The 22,110-nt window shown below is 42.1% G+C and overlaps 1 protein-coding gene across 1 annotated transcript in view; it reads right to left on the reverse strand.

Moving 5' to 3' along the window:
* Positions 1–745: 745 nt before the first annotated feature.
* Positions 746–22,110, reverse strand: part of CACNA1D (calcium voltage-gated channel subunit alpha1 D) — a 462,312-nt gene continuing 440,947 nt past the window's right edge. The window contains exons 43-47 of the mRNA XM_040359270.1: positions 14,224–14,364; positions 13,200–13,363; positions 10,414–10,535; positions 4,981–5,301; positions 746–2,340 (exon numbers count right to left, since the gene is read on the reverse strand). Of these exons, the coding sequence (XP_040215204.1) occupies positions 2,038–2,340; positions 4,981–5,301; positions 10,414–10,535; positions 13,200–13,363; positions 14,224–14,364 (1,051 nt within the window). The 3' untranslated portion in view covers positions 746–2,037. The remainder of the gene's footprint in view (positions 2,341–4,980; positions 5,302–10,413; positions 10,536–13,199; positions 13,364–14,223; positions 14,365–22,110) is intronic.

A 22,110-nucleotide genomic window follows, 5' to 3' on the forward strand; every position in this document is an offset into this window, starting at 1 on the left:
ACAGCACAGATCTAAATGGGACCAAGTGATCCGTGCTCCAAGTCCCCTGGGGTGTTCAAAAATGATTTAAAATTTTTAGTGATATATTTTTTTTAAATAGTATCATGGCATGGGAGCAGGGTGGATAGTCAGGTGTCAAGAAATCCAACCCTGGCAGCTGTTATTTTCATCCAATTAACATCTTCACAATTGGTAATAGTAATGACCTGGTAACCCCCGGGGTTCTGGCTATCGGGCTTTTGTATTGTGTCTGCATTAACATCAGAGTATACAAATGTGATAGGCAGGATACACCCTTATGTTATCAAAGTATATCCAGGCAGTAGAGACAACATGTGGGTTATTTACGAAGGGAAATCCACTTTGCATTACAAGTGCAAACTACAAGGGCAAAGTGCACTTGAAATTGCACTGAAAGTGCGCTTGGAAGTGCAGTCGCTGTAAATCTGAGGGGAAGATCTGAATTGAGGGGAAGCTCTGTTGGTTTTATTATCCAATCATGTGCAAGCTAAAATGCTGTTTTTTATTTTCCTTGCATGTCCCCCTCCGATCTACAGCGACTGCACTTCCAAGTGCAATTTCAAGTGCACTTTGCACTTGTAGTGCAAAGTGGATTTGCCTTTCGTAAATAGCCCCCCCATGTGAAGAATCTGTCTCCATAGGAAGCTTGTATTACAAAGAATCCTATTGTATATGAATATCCATCAAATCTTAATAATGCCACCTTTGGGAATACTCATTCTGACATTGGAATGTTATACACCATTAGACTGTATTACTTTTCTTGGGAAAATACATAAAAAAACGTAATGTAGAACAAATCCAACGCTAGGTGCTCTTTAAAACACCTGATTTAATTCAGTTCTCTCTTTTAGGATTCCCAACATTACAAAATGTTTGCTTGGAAAAAAATGATGTAACATTTTTATAGGATTAAAAAGATTGGTAGCCCACTGTTACGTGAAAAACACCCGAAAATAATGGAACAGCTTTTTTCTGTAATAATTGCATATCTTTTTAAGATAGATTCAATTTGACATAAAATATTTATTTTAAAAATTCAGATTTCTTCATAGATTTTTTATTTAAAAACATTTAGTCTTTCTTGTTTTAATAGATTGTTCTAGATATCTATGGATTTGCAGAAAAAAAAATATTTTTATAATCTTTGCGGAGATAAGTGAACTCAGAAACCTTTAGCTATTGCTGCAGTTCAATTTGCCATAAATGATTACAAAATATAGAACATCTCTTTACAAATACAAATTAGCATATATTACAGATAATTTACATAAAATCTAAATTGTCATTTTTTTTTAATAAGCAATAAGCTTTTTATCTGGGTGTCAGTGCATTGATTGCAGCGATTCCAGTGTCATTTGCCCTTAATGTGATAGTCAAAAAAAAGTTGACTATGAGAAATGATATTTTCACCATGTAAACTACATTTACATCATCAGCAGGATTCCTGGGCCTATTGTAATGCAATGTGCGGACCAGCACTTTAGAAGAGGGTGCGACTGAAGAAGCTTGATGGTGGCCAACTCTGGCGCCCATCCAGTTGGCCAAGATTTAAGATGCAGTAAAAAACGACCAGACCTAATAAACGAGTAAGAAGCTGATATGGTGGGTATGGCTGTGGGGTAATGACCAGGGCATTTTGATTGTCATCACCAAAAAAAAAAGTCACATAATTGCAGCACTGATTCAGGTGCAACATGCGGCCTACTGTTCACATAGAACACAATATGGTTTGACCATCCTTCCTTGACCACCTAGAACTCCGGTACTGAAGACTTTGCATAAGAACACGTATTATCCACCAGAGCCAGGAAAAAATGGGAGTTGTTGTCCTGCAACAGCAGATGTCCCGGTGAGTTGCACCTGCAACATGTATCCATGGCATGTACTTACGTGTGACCACACAAAGCTGGTTTAATCTTTTTCCCTTTCTAGTGCCATGCTTCATTAACTGAGAGGCACTTCTTTTTTTTTTATATAGAATCCTAAGTGTCTTTTTTACAGCTTCATTAAATACTATAAAGTTGTTATACAAATCATTTCATCAGCTAGATCTTCTTCGTATTTATTTGGCTCCGGTTCCGGCTCCTCATCGCTGTACCCAGGGCCAAAGTCTTGAAGATCATAGTCACTCTTGCTTAGGATAGGGAACACATCGCCCCCTGCTGTCCCATTCCGAATGCTGCCATTGAGAAGATTGCTTGCCGCACTTTCCATCTCATCTATAGTCATGTCACAGGCATCCGCAATCTCGTGTTTTGTGGCAGAAACGAATTTGGGGTCCCTAGCATATCTCCCCAATCCCTCAGAGATTAGGACCTGAAATACACAGAAAAAGGTTTAAATTAGGATGGACAGAGTACCACATGGACTGAACACAGATGATACCTATACCAAGAATAAAAAGATCACATTATGGTTACTTACACACTAAACTGGTAGAAGATATTCTGATGGTTGCAGTGAGTCAAGGTACCTTATGCTCAACCTTGCATTAAACAAATATATTTATCTGCCCACCTCAAGTTCATGTAAACCCCAACTGAACGACATTTAGATTTCATAAAGCACTGTGTATCAAATTGACATGTTTTTGTTTTTAATAAAAATCCATCCTTTGTTGCAGCCACTTCCTGTCTACATGCATGCACTCCCTTAAAGTTGTAAATGTTCAGTTTTATTTTTTTTAAATAACAAACATGTCATACTTGCCTCCACTGTGCAGTTCATTTTGCACAGCATGGCCCCGAACATCCTCTTCTGGGGTCCCTCGGCAGCTCTCTCGGCTCCTCCCCGCAATAGCTAAACCCCTCTGGGAAGCTCTCTCCCGAGGGGGGGGGGTTACCTTGCGGGCGCGCTCCCATGTTGTACACTCGGCGTACATAGCCGCCGAATGTATGACTTGGTCCCACCAATGGCTGCACTGCTATCAATCCATCCGTTGAAGAGCCGAGAAGCCAGGGCAAAGATCGAGCGTGTTCGTGACGCGGGACTTTCCAGGGCTCAGGTAAGTAAAACGGGGGGCCGGTAATCGACAGATATTTTTTCACCTTAATGCATAGGATGCATTAAGGTGAAAAAACATGAACCTTTACAACCCCTTTAAAGCGGAAGTAAACCCATCCATAAAACAAATTCATTTACGGCACGTGCCGGAAATGTAACACTCCCATTGGTTGTGCTCTCAACCAAAGGGAGAGACACAATGGAGGAACCATACAGTTGTCTGCCCACTCTTGTGTACCGCCAACCTAAAGGGCAGTGGACCTTCGCCCACCCCTAGTATAAAACTTCTGGGCCAAGCACTTGTCTCTGATAGGTCCATAGGCTGGCAAGAGAGAGTGTGAATTAGTGCATTGGGGAAGGAGGGTGTATTGTGGCCATTTCTTCTCCATTGGAGACACAGACAAACTCGCATACCTGTCTGTGACACGGGGGCACTCTACGTCTAGAGGAAAAGAGATTTCATCTCCAAATACGGAAAGGTTTCTTCACAGTAAGAGCTGTGAAAATGTGGAATAGACTCCCTCCAGAGGCAGTTCTGTCCAGCTCAGTAGATTGCTTTAAGAAAGGCCTGGATTCTTTCCTAAATGTACATAATATAACTGGGTACTAACATTTAGACCCCTTTCACACTGAGGAGTTTTTCAGGCGGTACAGCGCTAAAAATAGCGCCTAAATACCGCCTGAAAAACTCCTGCCCAGCCTTCTCAATGTGAAAGCCCGAGGGCTTTCACACTGAGGCGATGCGCTGGCAGGAGAGAAAAAAAATCTCCTGCAAGCAGCATCTTTGGAGCGGTATGTATACCGCTCCTTCCCATTTAAAACAATGGGAAACCGCGGTAATACCGCCCGCAATGCGCCTCTGCAGAGGCGAATTGCGGGCGGTATTAACCCTTTATCGGCCACTAGCGGGGGTTAATACCGCACCGATAGCGGCCGAATCCTGTGGCAATTCCGATGGTATAGCGCCGCTATTTTTAGGGCCTTATAGATAAAGTTGATCCAGGGAAAATTAGATTGCGTCTCGCGGGATCAGGAAGGATTTTTTTTTTCCTGCTGTAGCAAATTGGATCATGCTCTGCTGTTTTTTTTTTGCCTTCCTCTGGATCAACTGTGGGTATAGAATTAGGTATATGGGATTGCACGATATGTTTTTTTTATGGTTGAACTAGATGGACTAGTGTCTTTTTTCAACTGACTAAATATGTCGGTGATATGATCATTATTGGGTGCAAGAACCAACACGTTTAATGCTGCACCTTGAAGGAATTTGAAAGGGTGATTATGACACCCTTTATGAATTCCCCTGCATATCTTCTGAACATCCTTTCTCCAGTGGGCTGGTCTATGACATCTATCGGCTCTTAAGCAGGATCATTGATGTGTACCCCACCCTATACACATACTGCCCTGGGACATCCAAGACCATGGCTAAACCAGTTTAAACTAATATGCATTTTTCTAATTCATAGTGCTGAGAAGGCTTGGACCAAACGTTGGGTTCTTCTTTCTTCGTCTAGTGATTAAGACCTAAAAGGACTTAGGACTGTCAAAGCTTATAAATCCGGGACACGTTTCCGCTTACCAGCAGCCCATCCATGTATGATGAAAAACTAGGTAGCCTATAATGTGTCGCTGTTGTAGTTAGTAGTAGCTAGTCACATTCATCTGGCCTTTTTCTGTAGTGTTGAAGAGGTTCTGCTGCGCATCCAAGCAGCTTCTTCAGTTCTAATGAGTGTCAGGAACATACCTAATTGTGTGTCACTGTTGTAGGCTTTTCACTGTGGTCCATGAACAGCTATTTAAAGAATCGTGGCTTCAGCGCCGATGACCACTGGGCTTTGCCTGTTATTACATAAGCCCATACAAGCCACACTAAAGTCCCACAATTGGTATAATACAGTCACATATTTCTGAAGGGCTGTGAAGTTGGCAATATCAGCCAAGGCTACTTACGGCTTCCACTAGGCTGTCTGCACTCCTCTGCTTGTCACTGTGTTTGTTCCTGAAGTCATTAGGTACAGTCAGGTTGGATTGGTTAAATGTCCTGTATGAAATGTCTGTGTCATCTGTGTACCATGAGCTTCTTTGTAAGGACGGGAGACTTCCATTCATCTTCTCCTTAGACGCAGCATGGTCCACCCGGATGAGGGGCGTGTAGAACGGGGTGCGGTCCCTGTTGTTGGGAGTAGCTGGAGGAGTGGCCCAGGATCTCGTGGAGCGACAGGGAGAATGTTTCTGAGCTTTGCTAGAGTCCAAGCCAGCCACAGCCATTATCTGAAAATGAATGAGAATTAGTAATACACTGTTAGTAAGGCGGCAAGATGCCAGACTTGGTGACACTATTTTAGAAGACTTACAATTTTTAAAAGAATGTCTTAACATGGAACTCCAGGCAAATCGCTAAATGCACAGATGAAATAAAAATACTTTGAAAGGTAGCTCCTCTATATGTATCTGTTCATCCAGTTCTAAGACGTACACAGCCCTATCAGATGACACAGTCAGATGACAACATGTTCTTTGTTACAGTTAAGCTGGGTGCATGCTATGAGAAAAAGAAACATTTCGTACAGGGCACGATCGTATACCATGTACACAACTTTTCGACAACAAATTGAGGCCTCGTACACATGACCGTTTTCCTCGACAGAATCCATCAAGAAACTTGGTGGCAGAGCTTTTTTGCCGAGGAAAACGGTCGTGTGTATGTTTTTCATCGAGAAAACTGTCGAGGAACTCAACGAGAGAAAAAGAGAACAAGTTCTCATACACAGGCCCTTGCACCATGTAGTGCAAGGGCCTGCCTGATTGCATACAAATTGAAACTTCTTAAGGTTTGATCTCCTATTATATGGTTTTGGTAAATCTGAAGGCAAAAATCTGCAGAAAATCTAATAGTGTGTATGGGGGCCTAAGACTGTAGATCAGGGGTCTCAAACTGGTGGCCCTCCAGCTGTTGCAAAACTAAAAGTCCGATCATGCCTCTGCCTGTGGGAGTCATGCTTGTATCTGTCAGCCTTGCAAAGCCTCATTGGACTTGTATATTCACAACAGCTGGAGGGCCGCCAGTTTGAGACCCCTGCTGTAGACTGTTCCCAAGCCTGCCCCTCTCTCTTCCAGTCTGATGCTGCTTCATAGGAGATTGGAAGAGGCTGATACCAAACATTTATTGACATATTGATGGGCTTTATTATTGCATCTTCTATATCTGCCTGAAGTGTACCTTTAAATGTATACACCAAATAACCCAAAGCTCAGTGAGCCTCATGTATCAGAATTATCTCAGTCTGTGCCGCTCAAACAGCATCCATGCAATCAATCTCCTTTGGCAATACAGAAGAAGACAAATGTAATCGTTTGCTACCCTCTTTCCTCAGACATTTTAATAAATATGTTTAATCAAGGTGTAAGTAGAGGTGAGAAAATCAATTCACCTGCATGTTCTCAAAAATGCCCTGATCTACCAGTCAGACCCACTCGCACCCCCTCCCAATCCCGGCCCCCTCCCGGAAGAGAAACAGCTTGAAAAATGGTGAATTATACAGCAGTATAGAGTCTGATAATGCACAAGCCCCGGTCCGGGATATGAATCTCATTAGGCTATCACACTGTGGGGTGACTGGGATCTATCACAGGAAAAACAAGTAATTGTACATGATCGTGGGAGCAAAGATCAGACAATTACAGGACATTATTAGGATATACAGAGACTAATCACTGTCATAGGGACAATTACTTGTGCCAGAAAGCACCACTCAGGACTTCTAATGCTCTGCACAGTGTCGTATTTACTGCCTAGCAGACATCACATTAAACAAGGATGTTACATCAGGCTATGGAAGGAATTGGAAAGTCAAAAGTAGTTTTATGCTCTAAGGAAATACTGTTTGCCTTCTCTATGAGAATGGCTGCACTGAGAGAATAAAGGTGGTCCAACTCAGGGGTCAAGTCCTGGGGAAAAAAGTGTGGGAACTCCCACCCAAGATCCACTCCCCCACCAAAAAAAAATGATACACTCATATGCTTAATTACTAAACCGCAAGTTCTTTCTAAATCCCGCGATAACTCGCGGCAGACCTCCGCAATGTCTCCTGGGAACAATGCCAAAAACTCCCAGGAGACATTGTGGCATCGAGGAAGTGACGGAATACCCGCACACTACCTGATGAATCCATATACAGGAAGCGGCCAGTAACATAAAGGATTACTAAGGTTCGCCTGCCCCTGACAGTGACTGGAGCTGGGCATCGCCGCTTAGTGAAGGATTGGCTCGGGCGGCTCAGCTGCTCTAGTCCTGGAAAGGGAACCGAGTTCCTGCTGTGAAAAAAGTGCAGGAACTCCGTTCCCACGCGTTCCTGCAGGACTTGAGCCCTGGTCCATCTGGTCAGTTATGGGCACTTGGTAAATAAAACCAAGGGTGATCGGCGCTTTGTCTGAATGAAAAAAGTACATGTCTTGCTCATAGCAGCCAATAAGATTCTCACAGGTATTTTCCAATGCAAATAAAAAATAAAAGCCAACAAATGACTGCTATGGGAGCACACATATAATTGGCCTAATAATAAAACTAGAAGAACTAAAATAGTGATAACCAGGGAGTGAGAGAAAGAAGACTGGCTCTTGCTGGATCAGTATGGGCCTTTTACACTGCGCCATCGAAAACGTGTTAAAAATGCATATGTGTTTTTCTATAGAAATCAATGGGAGGTGCATTTTTTATGTGTTTTTTCAACAGGGCACCAAAGATGTAGCATGCAGGACTTTTCAAAAGAGCTCCATAGGATTTAAAGGAAAATATTTTTATTTTAGGGTTGTTGGGTCTAATCCGAAAACCACGACACTATCAGCCTGGAGTTTGCACTGTCACCCTGTGCCTGTGTGGGTTTCCTCCAGGTAATCCTGTTTCCTCCCATACTTCAAAAACATGCTGGTAGGTTAACGTCTTAAGGACTGCCTAATGTCGATATACGTCGGAAGAATGGCACGGCTGGCCACAGGCATGTACCTGTACGTCACCTTTAAGAGCCCAGCCGTGGGTCGCGAGCGACCTGGTCCGGAGCTCCGTGGACCCGATCGCCGCCGGTGTCCCGCGATCGGGTCACAGGAGCTGAAGAACGGGGAGAGGTGAGTGTAAACACACCTTCCCCGTTCTTCACTGTGGCAGTGTCACTGATTGTCTGTTCCTTGTTATAGGGAACGACGATCCGTGACATCACACCTACACCCATGCCCCCCCCAAAAGTAAGAATCACTCCCTTAGGGCACACTTAACCCCTTAGTGCCCCCTAGTGGTAAACCCCTTCACTGTCATTTTCACAGTAATCAGTGCATTTTTATTTTTTGCACTTTTCACTGTGAAAATGACAATGGTCCCAAAAATGTGTCAAAAGTGTCCGATGTGTCCGCCATAATGTCGCAGTCACGAAAAAAATCGCTGATCGCCGCCATTACTAGTAAAAAAAAAAATTATTAATAAAAATGCCATAAAACTATCCCCTATTTTGTAAACGCTATAACTTTTGTGCAAACCAATCAATGAACGCTTATTGCGTTTTTTTTCTTTTTACCAACAATAAGTAGAAGAATACGTATTGGCCTAAACTGAGGAAAAAAATGTTTTTTATATATATATATATATATATATATATATATATATATATATATTTTGGGGATATTTATTACAGCAAAAAGTAAAAAATATTTTTTTTTCAAAATTGTTGCTCTATTTTTGTTTATAGCACAACAAATAAAAACGTGCAGAGGTGATCAAATACCACCAAAAGAAAGCTCTATTTGTGGAAAAAAAAGGAAGCCAATTTTGTTTGGGAGCCACGTCACACGACTGCGCAATTGTCAGTTAAAGCGACGCAGTGCGTAATCGCAAAAAGGGGCAAGGTCCTTAACCTGCGTAATGGTTCAGGTCTTAAGTGGTTAATTGGTTCCTGTCTAAATTGGTCCTAGTATGTGTATTGGTAGGAATGTGAACTATAGAACTTAGATTGTAAGCTCCTTGAGGGCAGGGACTGATGTAAATGTACAATATATATGTAAAATGCTGTGTGAATTGACAGTGCTATACAAGTACCTGTAATAAATAAATACAACATTTTTCTTGTGAAGGCCCTAAATATTGCACTCTTTTAGACACCCCCCTCCTTAGACAAAACAAGCAATTTATGCTGGAGGGACACCCAAATATTCTTAGCCAACCAGAGTTCTGCTTTAACAGTCACATCAGAAACGATTTACATCTATTCAATTTCTATGTTCCAGTAAGAAATAACAGCATATTATGGAGATTTTGGCTGGTCATACACTGAGTAGATTATGACCAGATGTAAATGGATAAATCTCCCGCTGTAGCTTTTGTATCCTGACAGCCAGCACCATCACTGTAGATCTACAAAAGGCAATCCATGTCCACAAAAGTTTTATCAGCCCACAACAGGGAAATAAATAAGAGCTGAGTGCAGTGGCGTACAAAGTGGGGGGCGGGCCGCCCTGGTACCACACACTGGGGGGGGTGTGTCAGGCGTGGTGACAGCGCACAGGCAGGTAAGAGCAGGGAGAGGCGAGTTATAGTGGCTTGATGTGGCGAGGCGATGGGGGGGAGGGGCGTTTAAGTGCATTTCTGGCAGATCAATGGGTATTTTTCTATACTTGCATTCTATAAAGCATATAATACAGAAGAATGTGCATATATTGCAGAGATGTACTGCATATGTTTTATATTTCATTTTGCCTTGGCATACACTTTAAATTGCATGCCCAACTATTTTTTTTTTTGGACTAAGTGCAGAAGAGTTAGAACCCCTGCTATCGAACTCTGGGGCTTTTTTTTTAGAAGAGATTTGCCATCCTTTTTATTGCCTGTGACAGTGGTTTTTACTATCTAACAGAAATGAGGGATAATCTGAGAGGGGTTCTAGCCTTCATCTACTCTGTTACTGTTAGAGATTTACCCTCACTTGTCGTTTGCTATACGAAGTGAGGCGAGTTATCTTTTTGTTATAGTATTTGCCCAAACTGGAAAGATTAAGCATTTTTTTCCATCCCAACAAGAACATCATGGGATCCCAGGCACAAGTAAAATATGACAGAGGTTCGATCTCTAACCCACTCTGTCCAAAACTAAAAGAAAATATTTTGGCTGGAGTTGGGTCACTCTTAGAACCAATGCCTGAACACCACCATCCTCTTATGCAGTAGGCCCGACCTGTTCCAGCAGCTTCACCCCAACCCCAACCCTTGAGCTGTTCTACACACAATTCACACCATACCACAGCCACAGCTTTGGAACATGAAGTTTTCCACCCTAAGGGACTATACATCTACATCATTCTCTATAAAAACTATCCCAGGCAGTAAGGTGAAACTTGCACCTACTTGCTGCTGCATTAAATGCAGGGGTAATGCTGTACGGTGATGAAATGTTGGCGTTAGAGGTATGTCATCCTGGCTGCTCTGTCTGCGAAGGCATTCAAAATTGAATGAAGATCTTCTGTTGGCTGCAATAGCAGAGAATATAGCAGTGAACAAGCATTATCGTCAAATCCTATCAGACATTTGACATTTAGCTGCAAATTATGCCACCGGAACCCCTGTTTTTATTCAATGTTAAAGTTAGGGCTACTGAGCTGTGTAGCTGCAGGTACTGTAGAGCAGTTTATTCTTAAAGTTCACAGATTTATGTTGAAGGCAGCTTGTTGGGCAGTTGTGTGATCCCCAAAAGCTGGGTCTGGAAGCTTGTACTAAGCTGAACGGCTGAGTGTACATGCCACAGTTGACAGTCATGCTTGCCACAACCCATAGAAATATGTTGCTTCTGGAGAAGTACAAAACACAGACAGACGTAATGCATGTTCAGTTTTATCACGTCCTTTTGCCGCTAGGAGCTAAAGAACTGAAGTTACCAATTGATGTGTCCAGCCCCCTAGCGCCCTTCCCTGGGATTCAGGGAAGTAAAGAATTCCAAAGTCTGACCTCCATGCAAAACTCAAAAACAGAGTTGTTTTTTCTGCCAACTTTGGCATTTGCCAAAAGGACTGATAAACCTGGTTCTACCACTCAGTCCACTCAGTCCACTGCACACTATTGGATATCTCCTGTCCATCCATCCAGGTGGAGAGTTGTTGCTGTGTTGCTATTCTCACGTGTTTTTAAAAAGGTTTTCTTGGACTTTTATGGATTTTTATGGATCTTTAGTCACTGCTGTGAAATTTTGAAAGCATTTCTATGGACTTTTTTGGTCATTGCTGTGATGCTTGAAAGTATTTGAAAGTGTTTTTCATTAAATTTTTACTTTTTTTACACTATGAGGAGTTTTTTTCCTTTTCTCCTTTTATTTCTATTCCGGGATTGATTGAATGGTACTATTGCGGTGTATATTTATACATTGGGAAACCCGGAACACCTGGCTACAAGCACATTCGGTGCACAGAGGAACGTCTACCTCATCTAAGGACAAAGATCCTGATGGCACCATCTTGACGGTGACCAGTTAGGGCGATCGGCCCACACAAGCTTGCAAGATACTCCCACCGTACGGTGTGCTGAGGGTCCACGACATCTGGTAAGAGTACCTTATTTAATTATCTTCAAGTGATGTTGGAAACACTCCTTGAACAGTACACCTGATTCAAAGTCTACCAGAAATAAGGGAAAACATATTCATATCATCATCATGGTGTATGGACTTATGACACATCTTTCACCTTGATTGGGACTTTTGGATATAGCAATTCATAGCCAGAGTTGCTTATCTTGCACTCTTAGGGCCAAATCCACAAAGATCGTGCCTAACTTAATTTTTTCCATTTAAGTTACACTGCCTTAAAATTTCTACCTAAGTGCCCGATCCACAAAGCACTTACCTAGAAATTTTGGGCTGTGTAACTTAAATTCCGCCGTCGCAAGGCGTTCCTATTCAAATGGGGGCGATTCCCATTTAAATTAGGCGCGCTCCCGCGCCGGCCGTACTGCGCATGCTTGTGACGTCATTTTCCCGACGTGCATAGCGCGAAATTACGTTACGCCGAGCTTTGTGGATTGCGACGGGTCAATAAAGTTGCGGCGGGAAAAAAAAAATCAAAATTTAAAAAAAATCGCGTCGCTGGACAGAAAGGTCTGCTTTTACATGGTGTACTAACTTTACACCATGTAAAAGCAGCCCTAATTTTGCGTATGCAAACTAAAACTTATGGAGAAAAAACTAAGCTGAAAAGCTTCGTGGATCTCCGTAAGTGTTAATTTGCATACCCGAGGTGGCATTTCGACACAAAATGCCCCCAGCGGCGGATGCGGTACTGCATCCTAAGATCCGGCAGTGTAAGTCCCTTACACATGCCGGATCTTCTTCCTAACTATGGAAAACTGATTCTGTGGATCAGCTCCATAGTTAGGAACGGGGATACGACGGCGTTACAGCAATTACGCCGTCGTATCCCTTTTGTGGATTTGGCCCTTAGTGTGTACAGGGTATATTCACTATATAGGATTGCTCACACCAGTCCTGGGTATTTTGAGTATCTCTTATGACCACTTACTGGTTAACCTACTTGATATTTCAGCTTATGTGCCATAGTATCTCTTCAATGCCTAAGGAATTCTTTGATTATTGGGAGAGTTATTCACTGATTATCACCCATATTTTTTTATAAGTATATTTCACTGGTCAGCATCACCATTGGGATTTCACGTTTACTTGTAACATATACAAGTCATTGTATTCACCCTGCGTTCATTCACAGTGTGTATGGTCTAGCAGACCCTTGTTGTCACAGTAGACCCACCACCCAGGTGGATCTTTTATTTGGCGCTACACTTTTATTTCTATTTCTGATAAACCTGAATGTATTTGTGAGATGTTTGAGCCTCTGAAAGCTGCTCAGTCTTGAAGCCTGCCGCATTATACACCACTGCTGTAGTCTTGTCCCATTCCAGGAACATTTGATGTCATGTATAAAACTATCTAAAGCCTCGTACACATGATCCAACTTTATGGCCATAATTGTCTGACGGACATGTTTGGTCAGATAATTCGACTGTGTATATGCTCCATCAGAAAATTACTGGCTGAATTAACGACAACAAAAGTTGACTCTTCATGCTCACCAATTGTTGGGCAATAAATCTATCATGTTTGTAGAAAAGGTTCTATTGAGGCTACTCACATGGAGGTGTCGGCGGCAGGAGTCTCCGTCTTGGCGATTTCCTTGATTCGTAACATTGCTGTGGGTCCTCCTCTTCAAAGAAGCTGTGCGGATGATGGTAGCCTCTGGGTCGCTCATAGTCCAGGTCATTGGCTGGGTACAATGTGGGCTCATCATACATTGGCCTGGTTTAAGGGAGATTTTGGTTAGATGGACTGGTAGGAAAAATTTGGTTCTATATATACGGTTAGCTGCAGTTTCTAAAGCTAGCAAAATATTAAAAGAGGTATAGACATCATTTTGCCCCTGCACAAATCATTAGTAAGACCTCATCTGGAATATGCATTTCAGTTTTGAGCGCCAGTTCTTGAAAAGGATATCTGGGAACTGGAGAAAGTGCAGAGAAGGGCAACCAAACTGTTAAGAAGCATGGAGGAGCTCAGCTATGAGGAAAAATTGGAGGAACCAAATTTATTCTCTCTTGAGAAGAGGCATTTACATCTGGGGGAAAGCGATTTACCCTTCACATATGGAAAGGCTTCTTCACAGTAAGTGAAAATGTGGAATAGACTCCCTCAAGAGCTGGTTCTGGACAGCTCAGTAGATTATTTTAAAAAAGAGCTAGATGTATTCCTAAAAGCACACAATATATCTGCATACTAACTTTCAGAGGTAATAATGTGAGGCCTAGTTGATCTAGGGAATTTCCAATTGCCTCCTAAAGAATCAGGAAGGATTTTTTTCTCCCACTGGTGCAAATTGGATCATGCTTTACTGGAACTTTTTTTTGCCTTCCTCTGGATAAACTATGGGTATAGGATAGTGTTTTTCTTGTTTTTTATTTTATTTATTGAACTAGAAAGACTAGTGTCTTTTTTTTCAACCTGAAATTGTAACTATAACCCTAGAGGAAATCAAAGTTTGGATGTTCCCTATAAACTCCAATTCAATTATAGCCATCATTTTGCTGAGCTGGTATGGACAACACTTTCATTATTCCTCCAGTTTTATTGAAGAGCCTGGTTATGGTACTCTAATCATTTACCTGTTCCCAGACAGAATACTGTCCTCTTCATACTCCTCCCCACTGTAATACTCTGGCTCCCCCAGGTATGGATCCTCATAGTCCATAAAGTCAGGATCTTCACGGAAGATGACAGGCATGTTCCTCTCTCCAGACTCTGATCTGTGATAGTAACACAAATATGTCAAAAGGACTAACAATGTATTTATTAAGCCTACTGCATCCCACCAATGCAGAGAGGCATAGAAAAAAATGAGACTGTACTCCACTGTACTACCTTTAATAGCAATTTAAAAGGGCCAATAAGTGCAACTCAATGTTCCAATACCAAAAAAAAAAAAGCCATTAAAAATCACAAATACATCTATAGGGGCATTTAAAGCCCAGTTAATGTTTCAGTTGAAAAGTTTTTCTTTATTTAACACAACCATTAAACAGTCACAGTGCCAGAGGAAAAAGTAAGTGAACACATAGACTTATTACTTTAATGAAAGCTAATTGAGTCAGTAGTTTGCACAGCTGGAGTCCAAATAATGAAATACGTTTGGGGGTGTAGTTTAGAGCTACACTTTGCTTGATAAAGGACACGGGTGTGTGTTATACGCCTTGGAAGGGAAGGAGGGGGACGAACTCAACCGTCATCTCCTGTTCGGCTCTCACTCAGCTCTCACATCACACACATAGTCCTGCCTCCGCCAATGGCATTGGACCAGGGTTCTGTCTATCACAGGAGCTGGTCCAATGCCGATGGCGGAGGCAGGACTGCGTGTGTGTGACTGCCGAGTGAGAGCCAAACAGCCGGAATTCACGAGCCATCATCTTGTGTCCAGCTCTCACTTCACACACACATGCCTCTGCCAATGGCATTGGACCAGTGTTCTGTCTATCACAGGAGCAGGTCAGATGGCGGAGGTGGGACTGTGGGTGGGAACAGGAGATGATGGCTCTGTGATTTCCTGCACTGTCCAGGCTGCATTGATGGTATGGTTGCAGATGAACATTGAGGCTAAAAAGGGGCATTGATAAGGCTGCATTGATGACATGGGCATTGAAGGCTGCATTGATCAGGCTGCATTGGTTTAGGCCCATAACAGGCCTAAACGTCCTCTCCTGCAACAACTTGGACACCCCCACCCATTTTGGGCCAAATCATCACCCCTAGCACCAAAGTCAAAAGTCTTGGGGTCATCTTCCACACCTACATGACAATGGATGCACAAATAGGGTCAGTAGTGAGCGGATCGCACAATCTGCTGCGCCTACTACACAGACTTATTCCATTTATTCATAAAGAAGACATAGCAGTCGTGGTGGGAACAATTGTGAACTCCAGACTGGACTATGCTAATGCCCTTTACCTTGGACTCCCAAAGTAACAAATCGCTTGTCTGCAAGCCGTACAAAATACGGCCGCCAGACTGGTGACCGGGATAAAACCCTGGGAATCAATCTGAGCTTCGCTAAGAACCCTCCATTGGTTGCCAGTGAAAGGCAGAATTGCTTTTAAAGCACTCTGTCTGACGCATAAGTGCATCCATGGGAAGGCCCCCCAATATCTATGCAAAAAATAAAAACTTACAACCCCAATCGCGTTCTGCGATCCACCGACCAAAATCTGTTCCAGATACCCAAAGCCAGATACAAATCCAAAGGGGAAAGAAGATTTGCGTTCCAAGGCCCCAGGCTATGGAACGCTTTACCAACCAGCATTCGGTTGGAGGAGAACCACTTGGCCTTCAGAAGAAAGATCAAAACTCATCTCTTTTGATCTCAAAGGAGAAAGGAACAACGAGCGCCCAGAGGCGATTTAGTTTGCATGTTCTGCGCTATATAAGTTTTTCACTCACTCAGATGTGCTGCAGATGGGCATTGATCAGGCTGCATTGAGGCTGCAGCTGGGCACTTAACAGGCTGCATTGATGGGCACCGACCCTTATTTAAATTCAAAGTTGTTTATTTAAAAAAAAAAAAATTCCCCTGAAACTTCCCTCTTAAAATGTAGGTGCGTGTTATACGTCGATAAATAGGGTACTTGCCATCATCGAGGGGAAATTTTATTCAGATGTTTACCAAAATATCATACAAGATAATTTCAGGGTGGCTGCCCGCTAGCTGAAGATTAGTAGAAGTTGGGTGATGTAGCAGACAATGACCCTAAGCATGAAAGTAAACCACCATGGACTGGCTCTCCTACTCTGATGTAAAAAAGAATGTAAAAAAGACTAATGCTGCGCTGCTAGTATAGTGTGTGTGTGTAAATCATTACCAACATTAAATGGCAAACATTGTACAAACCACAAGAAAAAAAGTGCTTATGTGCTAAAATTACAAAGTGAAATAGTGCACAGAAATATATCTAGTCCATATAGCTGTGGTCAGCTCAAAAATGGTTAAACGTAACAAATCTTCATATAAGCACCGAGTTGTGTTGGAAAGAAAATCCACAATGAGTGTAAGACAGCTGATTGAAGCACCTCCACCTCAAGTAAATATTCTGCTTACCGAACACCAAATAATAAATCTCATGTAGCACTGAATCTGAAAGCCTCCGTTCCCCAGCTAGGTTCTTCCACACCAGATGGAAAAATGGATAATCCTTAGCCTGAACGCACTCGTGCGTTGAACCCAGGAGTGAAGACAAGAAGGGCAAACATAGGGTAGTACTGCTAACAAAGCGATTTATTGATAAAATAAAGTTTATGCACTCACATGTCCAAAGTAGTACATAGGCGTGTATTTAAAATGTAAAAGCCGGCCGGCTTGAATAATCCGCTCGTTCCTTCCGGATAGTTCCGTTCCTCCCTACGCCGTTTCGTCAGTAGAATGACATCTTCCAGGGGCACGAGCGGCGTGCTGACTCGCCACTACTTATGTGCATTCAGTGTCGATAGGACCGCCCAGACTTGACTTCCGGGGATCGTGGACACAGATCCGCCATTTTTGATGAGGGATCCTAGCCCAAATAGTGTGTATCTCTACAGCAATTGAATGTTGGTACTGGCAATAATTCCCAATAATAGATAAAATTATATAGCAGCTGAACACTTAGGCTAAAAGTATATAAAAAAAATTATAAAAAAGGTAATGCATTGCGGTCATTCAAACTGATCGGATTAATCCGAATCAGATCGTATGCCGCAAACATTTCAACGTTAAAACACACCTGGATTGATGGGTGTGACCTAGTTAAAAAGACACATTCAACCTGAGCAGAATATAGGTACAAGCACTTAATAAAGTGCCAATCCCAATTCAGTTATTGGCTGACAATGTGACATCATGGATATAAAATCAAATCAAAGATAGGATTCATGTCATTAAATCCACTCGTGATCCGATTGTATGACATTCTAAAATGCTCGATCATATATGGCAGAAAATGATCGGAACAACAAAGACAAGAATCAATAAAAAAGGATTTTTTTTAAAAATAGCAACATATCAAATTGAGCCGTTACAGCACACATAAGGTGTAATGCTAGGAACAGAAAATTTGTAAAAAATAGAAAAAGTGAAAAAGAAAAAACAATTTTATAAGGAGGTCCTGATACCCCGGATGTCAAGTCAGGTTCACAACATGTATTTCAGAGATGCTGTTAAGCTTTCCTAATGTGAGATGACCTAACTATTATCAATGAAAGCGTTGACATCAACGTCTATATTTTATCCGTATGGGGTGTATGTACGGACACGGTGTATCCAGGCCATTTCTAGCCTGGATAGTTCTCTTACTAGAGAACCACCTCTCCAATGGGCATCATACTTGTCTATGCCCAGGAATAAAGTTCCCTCAGGATTCCTGTTGTGACACAAATCGTAATGGTGTGATACTGAGTGATTTGGGAACCCTGATCGTATGTTGGTTACATGTTCCCCCAATCTAATCTGCATGGACCTCTTGGTTCGGCCTATGTATTGCAACCCACAAGGGCACTGTAGCAAATAGACTATACCCGTTGAGCTGCAGGTAATAAATGGTTCGATGGAATGCTCTCTCAAGGTGCTAGTTGACATAAACTTCAGAGTTTTTTTAGATGCAACTTTGTTTAGTGTACAAATTTGACATCTGCGACATTGATGGTATCCAGAGATACCCCTCTGAAAAAAAGAAACCTTTTTGGTTGGTGGGTCGACAACATTTGGTGCTATTTTGTCCCTTAATGAAGGGACACCTCTGAATATGATCTGAGGGTTAGCAGGAAGAAAAGTGCTAATTAACCTGTCATTACCCAGCAGATGCCAGTGCTTTTTGATAATCTTCTTGATAAGATAATGCTGGGTAGAGTAACTAGTAACAAATGGTACAATGGGGCCCTCCCTACGCGACCTAGTGGTGGAATCTAGAAGTTTTGAGCGGTCAATATCAGCAACTTCTTTCCTGACACTATCCAAGTCACTAGGTTCATAGCCCTTCTCAACTAGTCTAATTTTAAGGACTTCAGATTGAGATTGGTAATCTTCAAGAGACGTGCAGTTCCTCCTCATTCTGATGAATTGGCTCTTGGGTACAGAATTGAGCCAGTTTCTATGGTGGCAACTCCCCACCGGAATGAAGGAGTTCCTATCCGTCTTTTTAAAGTATGTTAGTGTTTGAAAGTTACCTCCCTTCTTATTGATGGTAAGGTCAAGGAAGTTAATTGTTTCCTTATCCATCTCATGGACGAGATGGATCCCCCTGTTGTTGTTATTAAGGGAACCTATAAATTCATCAAGTTGGAGTCTAGTGCCATTCCATAGGAGGAGGATGTCGTCGATGTACCTTGCCCACAACAGAATGTGTGGGTTCCGGTCCTTGTAGACGACATCCTCCTCCCATTTAGCCATGAAAAGATTGGCAAGACTCGGCGCATATTTTGCGCCCATGGCGACACCTCTAATTTGCTGGTAGAAATTTTGATTGAACCAGAAATAATTATGTCCAGCGGCATATTCCAAAAGTTCAATCACATAATCTCTCTATACTTGAGGTAAATCAGAGAGAGCATCTAAATAGTATTTGACAGCTAATTAGCACTTTTCTTCCTGCTAACCCTCAGATCATATTCAGAGGTGTCCCTTCATTAAGGGACAAAATAGCACCAAATGTTGTCGACCCACCAACCAAAAAGGTTTCTTTTTTTCAGAGGGGTATCTCTGGATACCATCAATGTCGCAGATGTCAAATTTGTACACTAAACAAAGTTGCATCTAAAAAAACTCTGAAGTTTATGTCAACTAGCACCTTGAGAGAGCATTCCATCGAACCATTCATTACCTGCAGCTCAACGGGTATAGTCTATTTGCTACAGTGCCCTTGTGGGTTGCAATACATAGGCCGAACCAAGAGGTCCATGCAGATTAGATTGGGGGAACATGTAACCAACATACGATCAGGGTTCCCAAATCACTCAGTATCACACCATTACGATTTGTGTCACAACAGGAATCCTGAGGGAACTTTATTCCTGGGCATAGACAAGTATGATGCCCATTGGAGAGGTGGTTCTCTAGTAAGAGAACTATCCAGGCTAGAAATGGCCTGGATACACCGTGTCCGTACATACACCCCATACGGATTAAATATAGACGTTGATGTCAACGCTTTCATTGATAATAGTTAGGTCATCTCACATTAGGAAAGCTTAACAGCATCTCTGAAATACATGTTGTGAACCTGACTTGACATCCGGGGTATCAGGACCTCCTTATAAAATTGTTTTTTCTTTTTCACTTTTTCTATTTTTTACAAATTTTCTGTTCCTAGCATTACACCTTATGTGTGCCGTAACGGCTCAATTTGATATGTTGCTATTTTTAAAAAAAATCCTTTTTTATTGATTCTTGTCTTTGTTGTTCCGATCATTTTCTGCCATATATGATCGAGCATTTTAGAATGTCATACAATCGGATCACGAGTGGATTTTGATTTTATATCCATGATGTCACATTGTCAGCCAATAACTGAATTGGGATTGGCACTTTATTAAGTGCTTGTACCTATATTCTGCTCAGGTTGAATGTGTCTTTTTAACTAGGTCACACCCATCAATCCAGGTGTGTTTTAACGTTGAAATGTTTGCGGCATACGATCTGATTCGGATTAATCCGATCAGTTTGAATGACCGCAATGCATTACCTTTTTTATAATTTTTTTTATATACTTTTAGCCTAAGTGTTCAGCTGCTATATAATTTTATCTATTATTGGGAATTATTGCCAGTACCAACATTCAATTGCTGTAGAGATACACACTATTTGGGCTAGGATCCCTCATCAAAAATGGCGGATCTGTGTCCACGATCCCCGGAAGTCAAGTCTGGGCGGTCCTATCGACACTGAATGCACATAAGTAGTGGCGAGTCAGCACGCCGCTCGTGCCCCTGGAAGATGTCATTCTACTGACGAAACGGCGTAGGGAGGAACGGCGTGCTGACGTCATCACTGTTTGCCCGCGACTATCCGGAAGGAACGAGCGGATTATTCAAGCCGGCCGGCTTTTACATTTTAAATACACGCCTATGTACTACTTTGGACATGTGAGTGCATAAACTTTATTTTATCAATAAATCGCTTTGTTAGCAGTACTACCCTATGTTTGCCCTTCTTGTCTTCACTCCTGGGTTCAACGCACGAGTGCGTTCAGGCTAAGGATTATCCATTTTTCCATCTGGTGTGGAAGAACCTAGCTGGGGAACGGAGGCTTTCAGATTCAGTGCTACATGAGATTTATTATTTGGTGTTCGGTAAGCAGAATATTTACTTGAGGTGGAGGTGCTTCAATCAGCTGTCTTACACTCATTGTGGATTTTCTTTCCAACACAACTCGGTGCTTATATGAAGATTTGTTACGTTTAACCATTTTTGAGCTGACCACAGCTATATGGACTAGATATATTTCTGTGCACTATTTCACTTTGTAATTTTAGCACATAAGCACTTTTTTTCTTGTGGTTTGTACAATGTTTGCCATTTAATGTTGGTAATGATTTACACACACACACTATACTAGCAGCGCAGCATTAGTCTTTTTTACATTCTATATCATTTGTTCATCTAACATTTTTTTTGCTGCAGCAGCCACACACATAATTTATTTTGACATCACGTCATTATTAATTATATTCATAGACCTGCGCTGTATTCCTCACATATATCTCCTACTCTGATGTACGGGCAACAGCTGGAGGAGCTGAGCTCTCACTCTGATGTCATCCCGGGAGGTCACCAGACCACTGTGCTGGTCACACAGCCCCTCTGTAGCCCTTAGATGGGAGGGGGGGCCGGGCCGTGCGGTGCAGCACGGCCAGATGTCATGTGATCGGCCTGAAGATCTCTGAAAAATTGTATTTAGGGACTTAATTTTCCACAAATATTTAGACAGCGTGTTATGGCTACATAAAAAAGGGGGCTGGCAAGTGACAGTTTTTTAAGATTTATTTTATTCAGTTTACAGGGGGGGGGGGGCAGAACCGGACAGGATCAGCCAGGTAATTCAGGTGATACAAGCAGCCAAATTACACAGCACAAGCATTGTGCTGTATAACATGCTTTAAAGCAGTGGTTCTCAACTCCTCAGGACCCACTAACAGGCCAGGTTTGTAAGATAACTGAAATAAATCACAGGTGATATAATTTGCTGCTCACTGATTGCAGTATTCTAGGCTGCATCTCACCCGAAAAATCTGGCCTGTTAGTGGGTCCTGAGGACAGGAGTTGAGAACCACTGCTTTAAAGAAACAGGATCCATTTTTTTTTTGTGTTACAAACACTTTAAACCCATAGAGATGCTGTGGAATGACCTCATGAGAGTCGTTCACACCAGATCCCTTACAAATGTGTCTGAGCTAAAGTAGTTTTGTAAATAGGAATGGTCAAAAATTCCTCCCAAACGTTGTGCAGGTCTCATCCAGAGCTACCGAAGTCATTGCT

Source organism: Rana temporaria, chromosome 7, assembly GCF_905171775.1.
Source record: "Rana temporaria chromosome 7, aRanTem1.1, whole genome shotgun sequence".
NCBI lineage: Eukaryota > Metazoa > Chordata > Amphibia > Anura > Ranidae > Rana > Rana temporaria.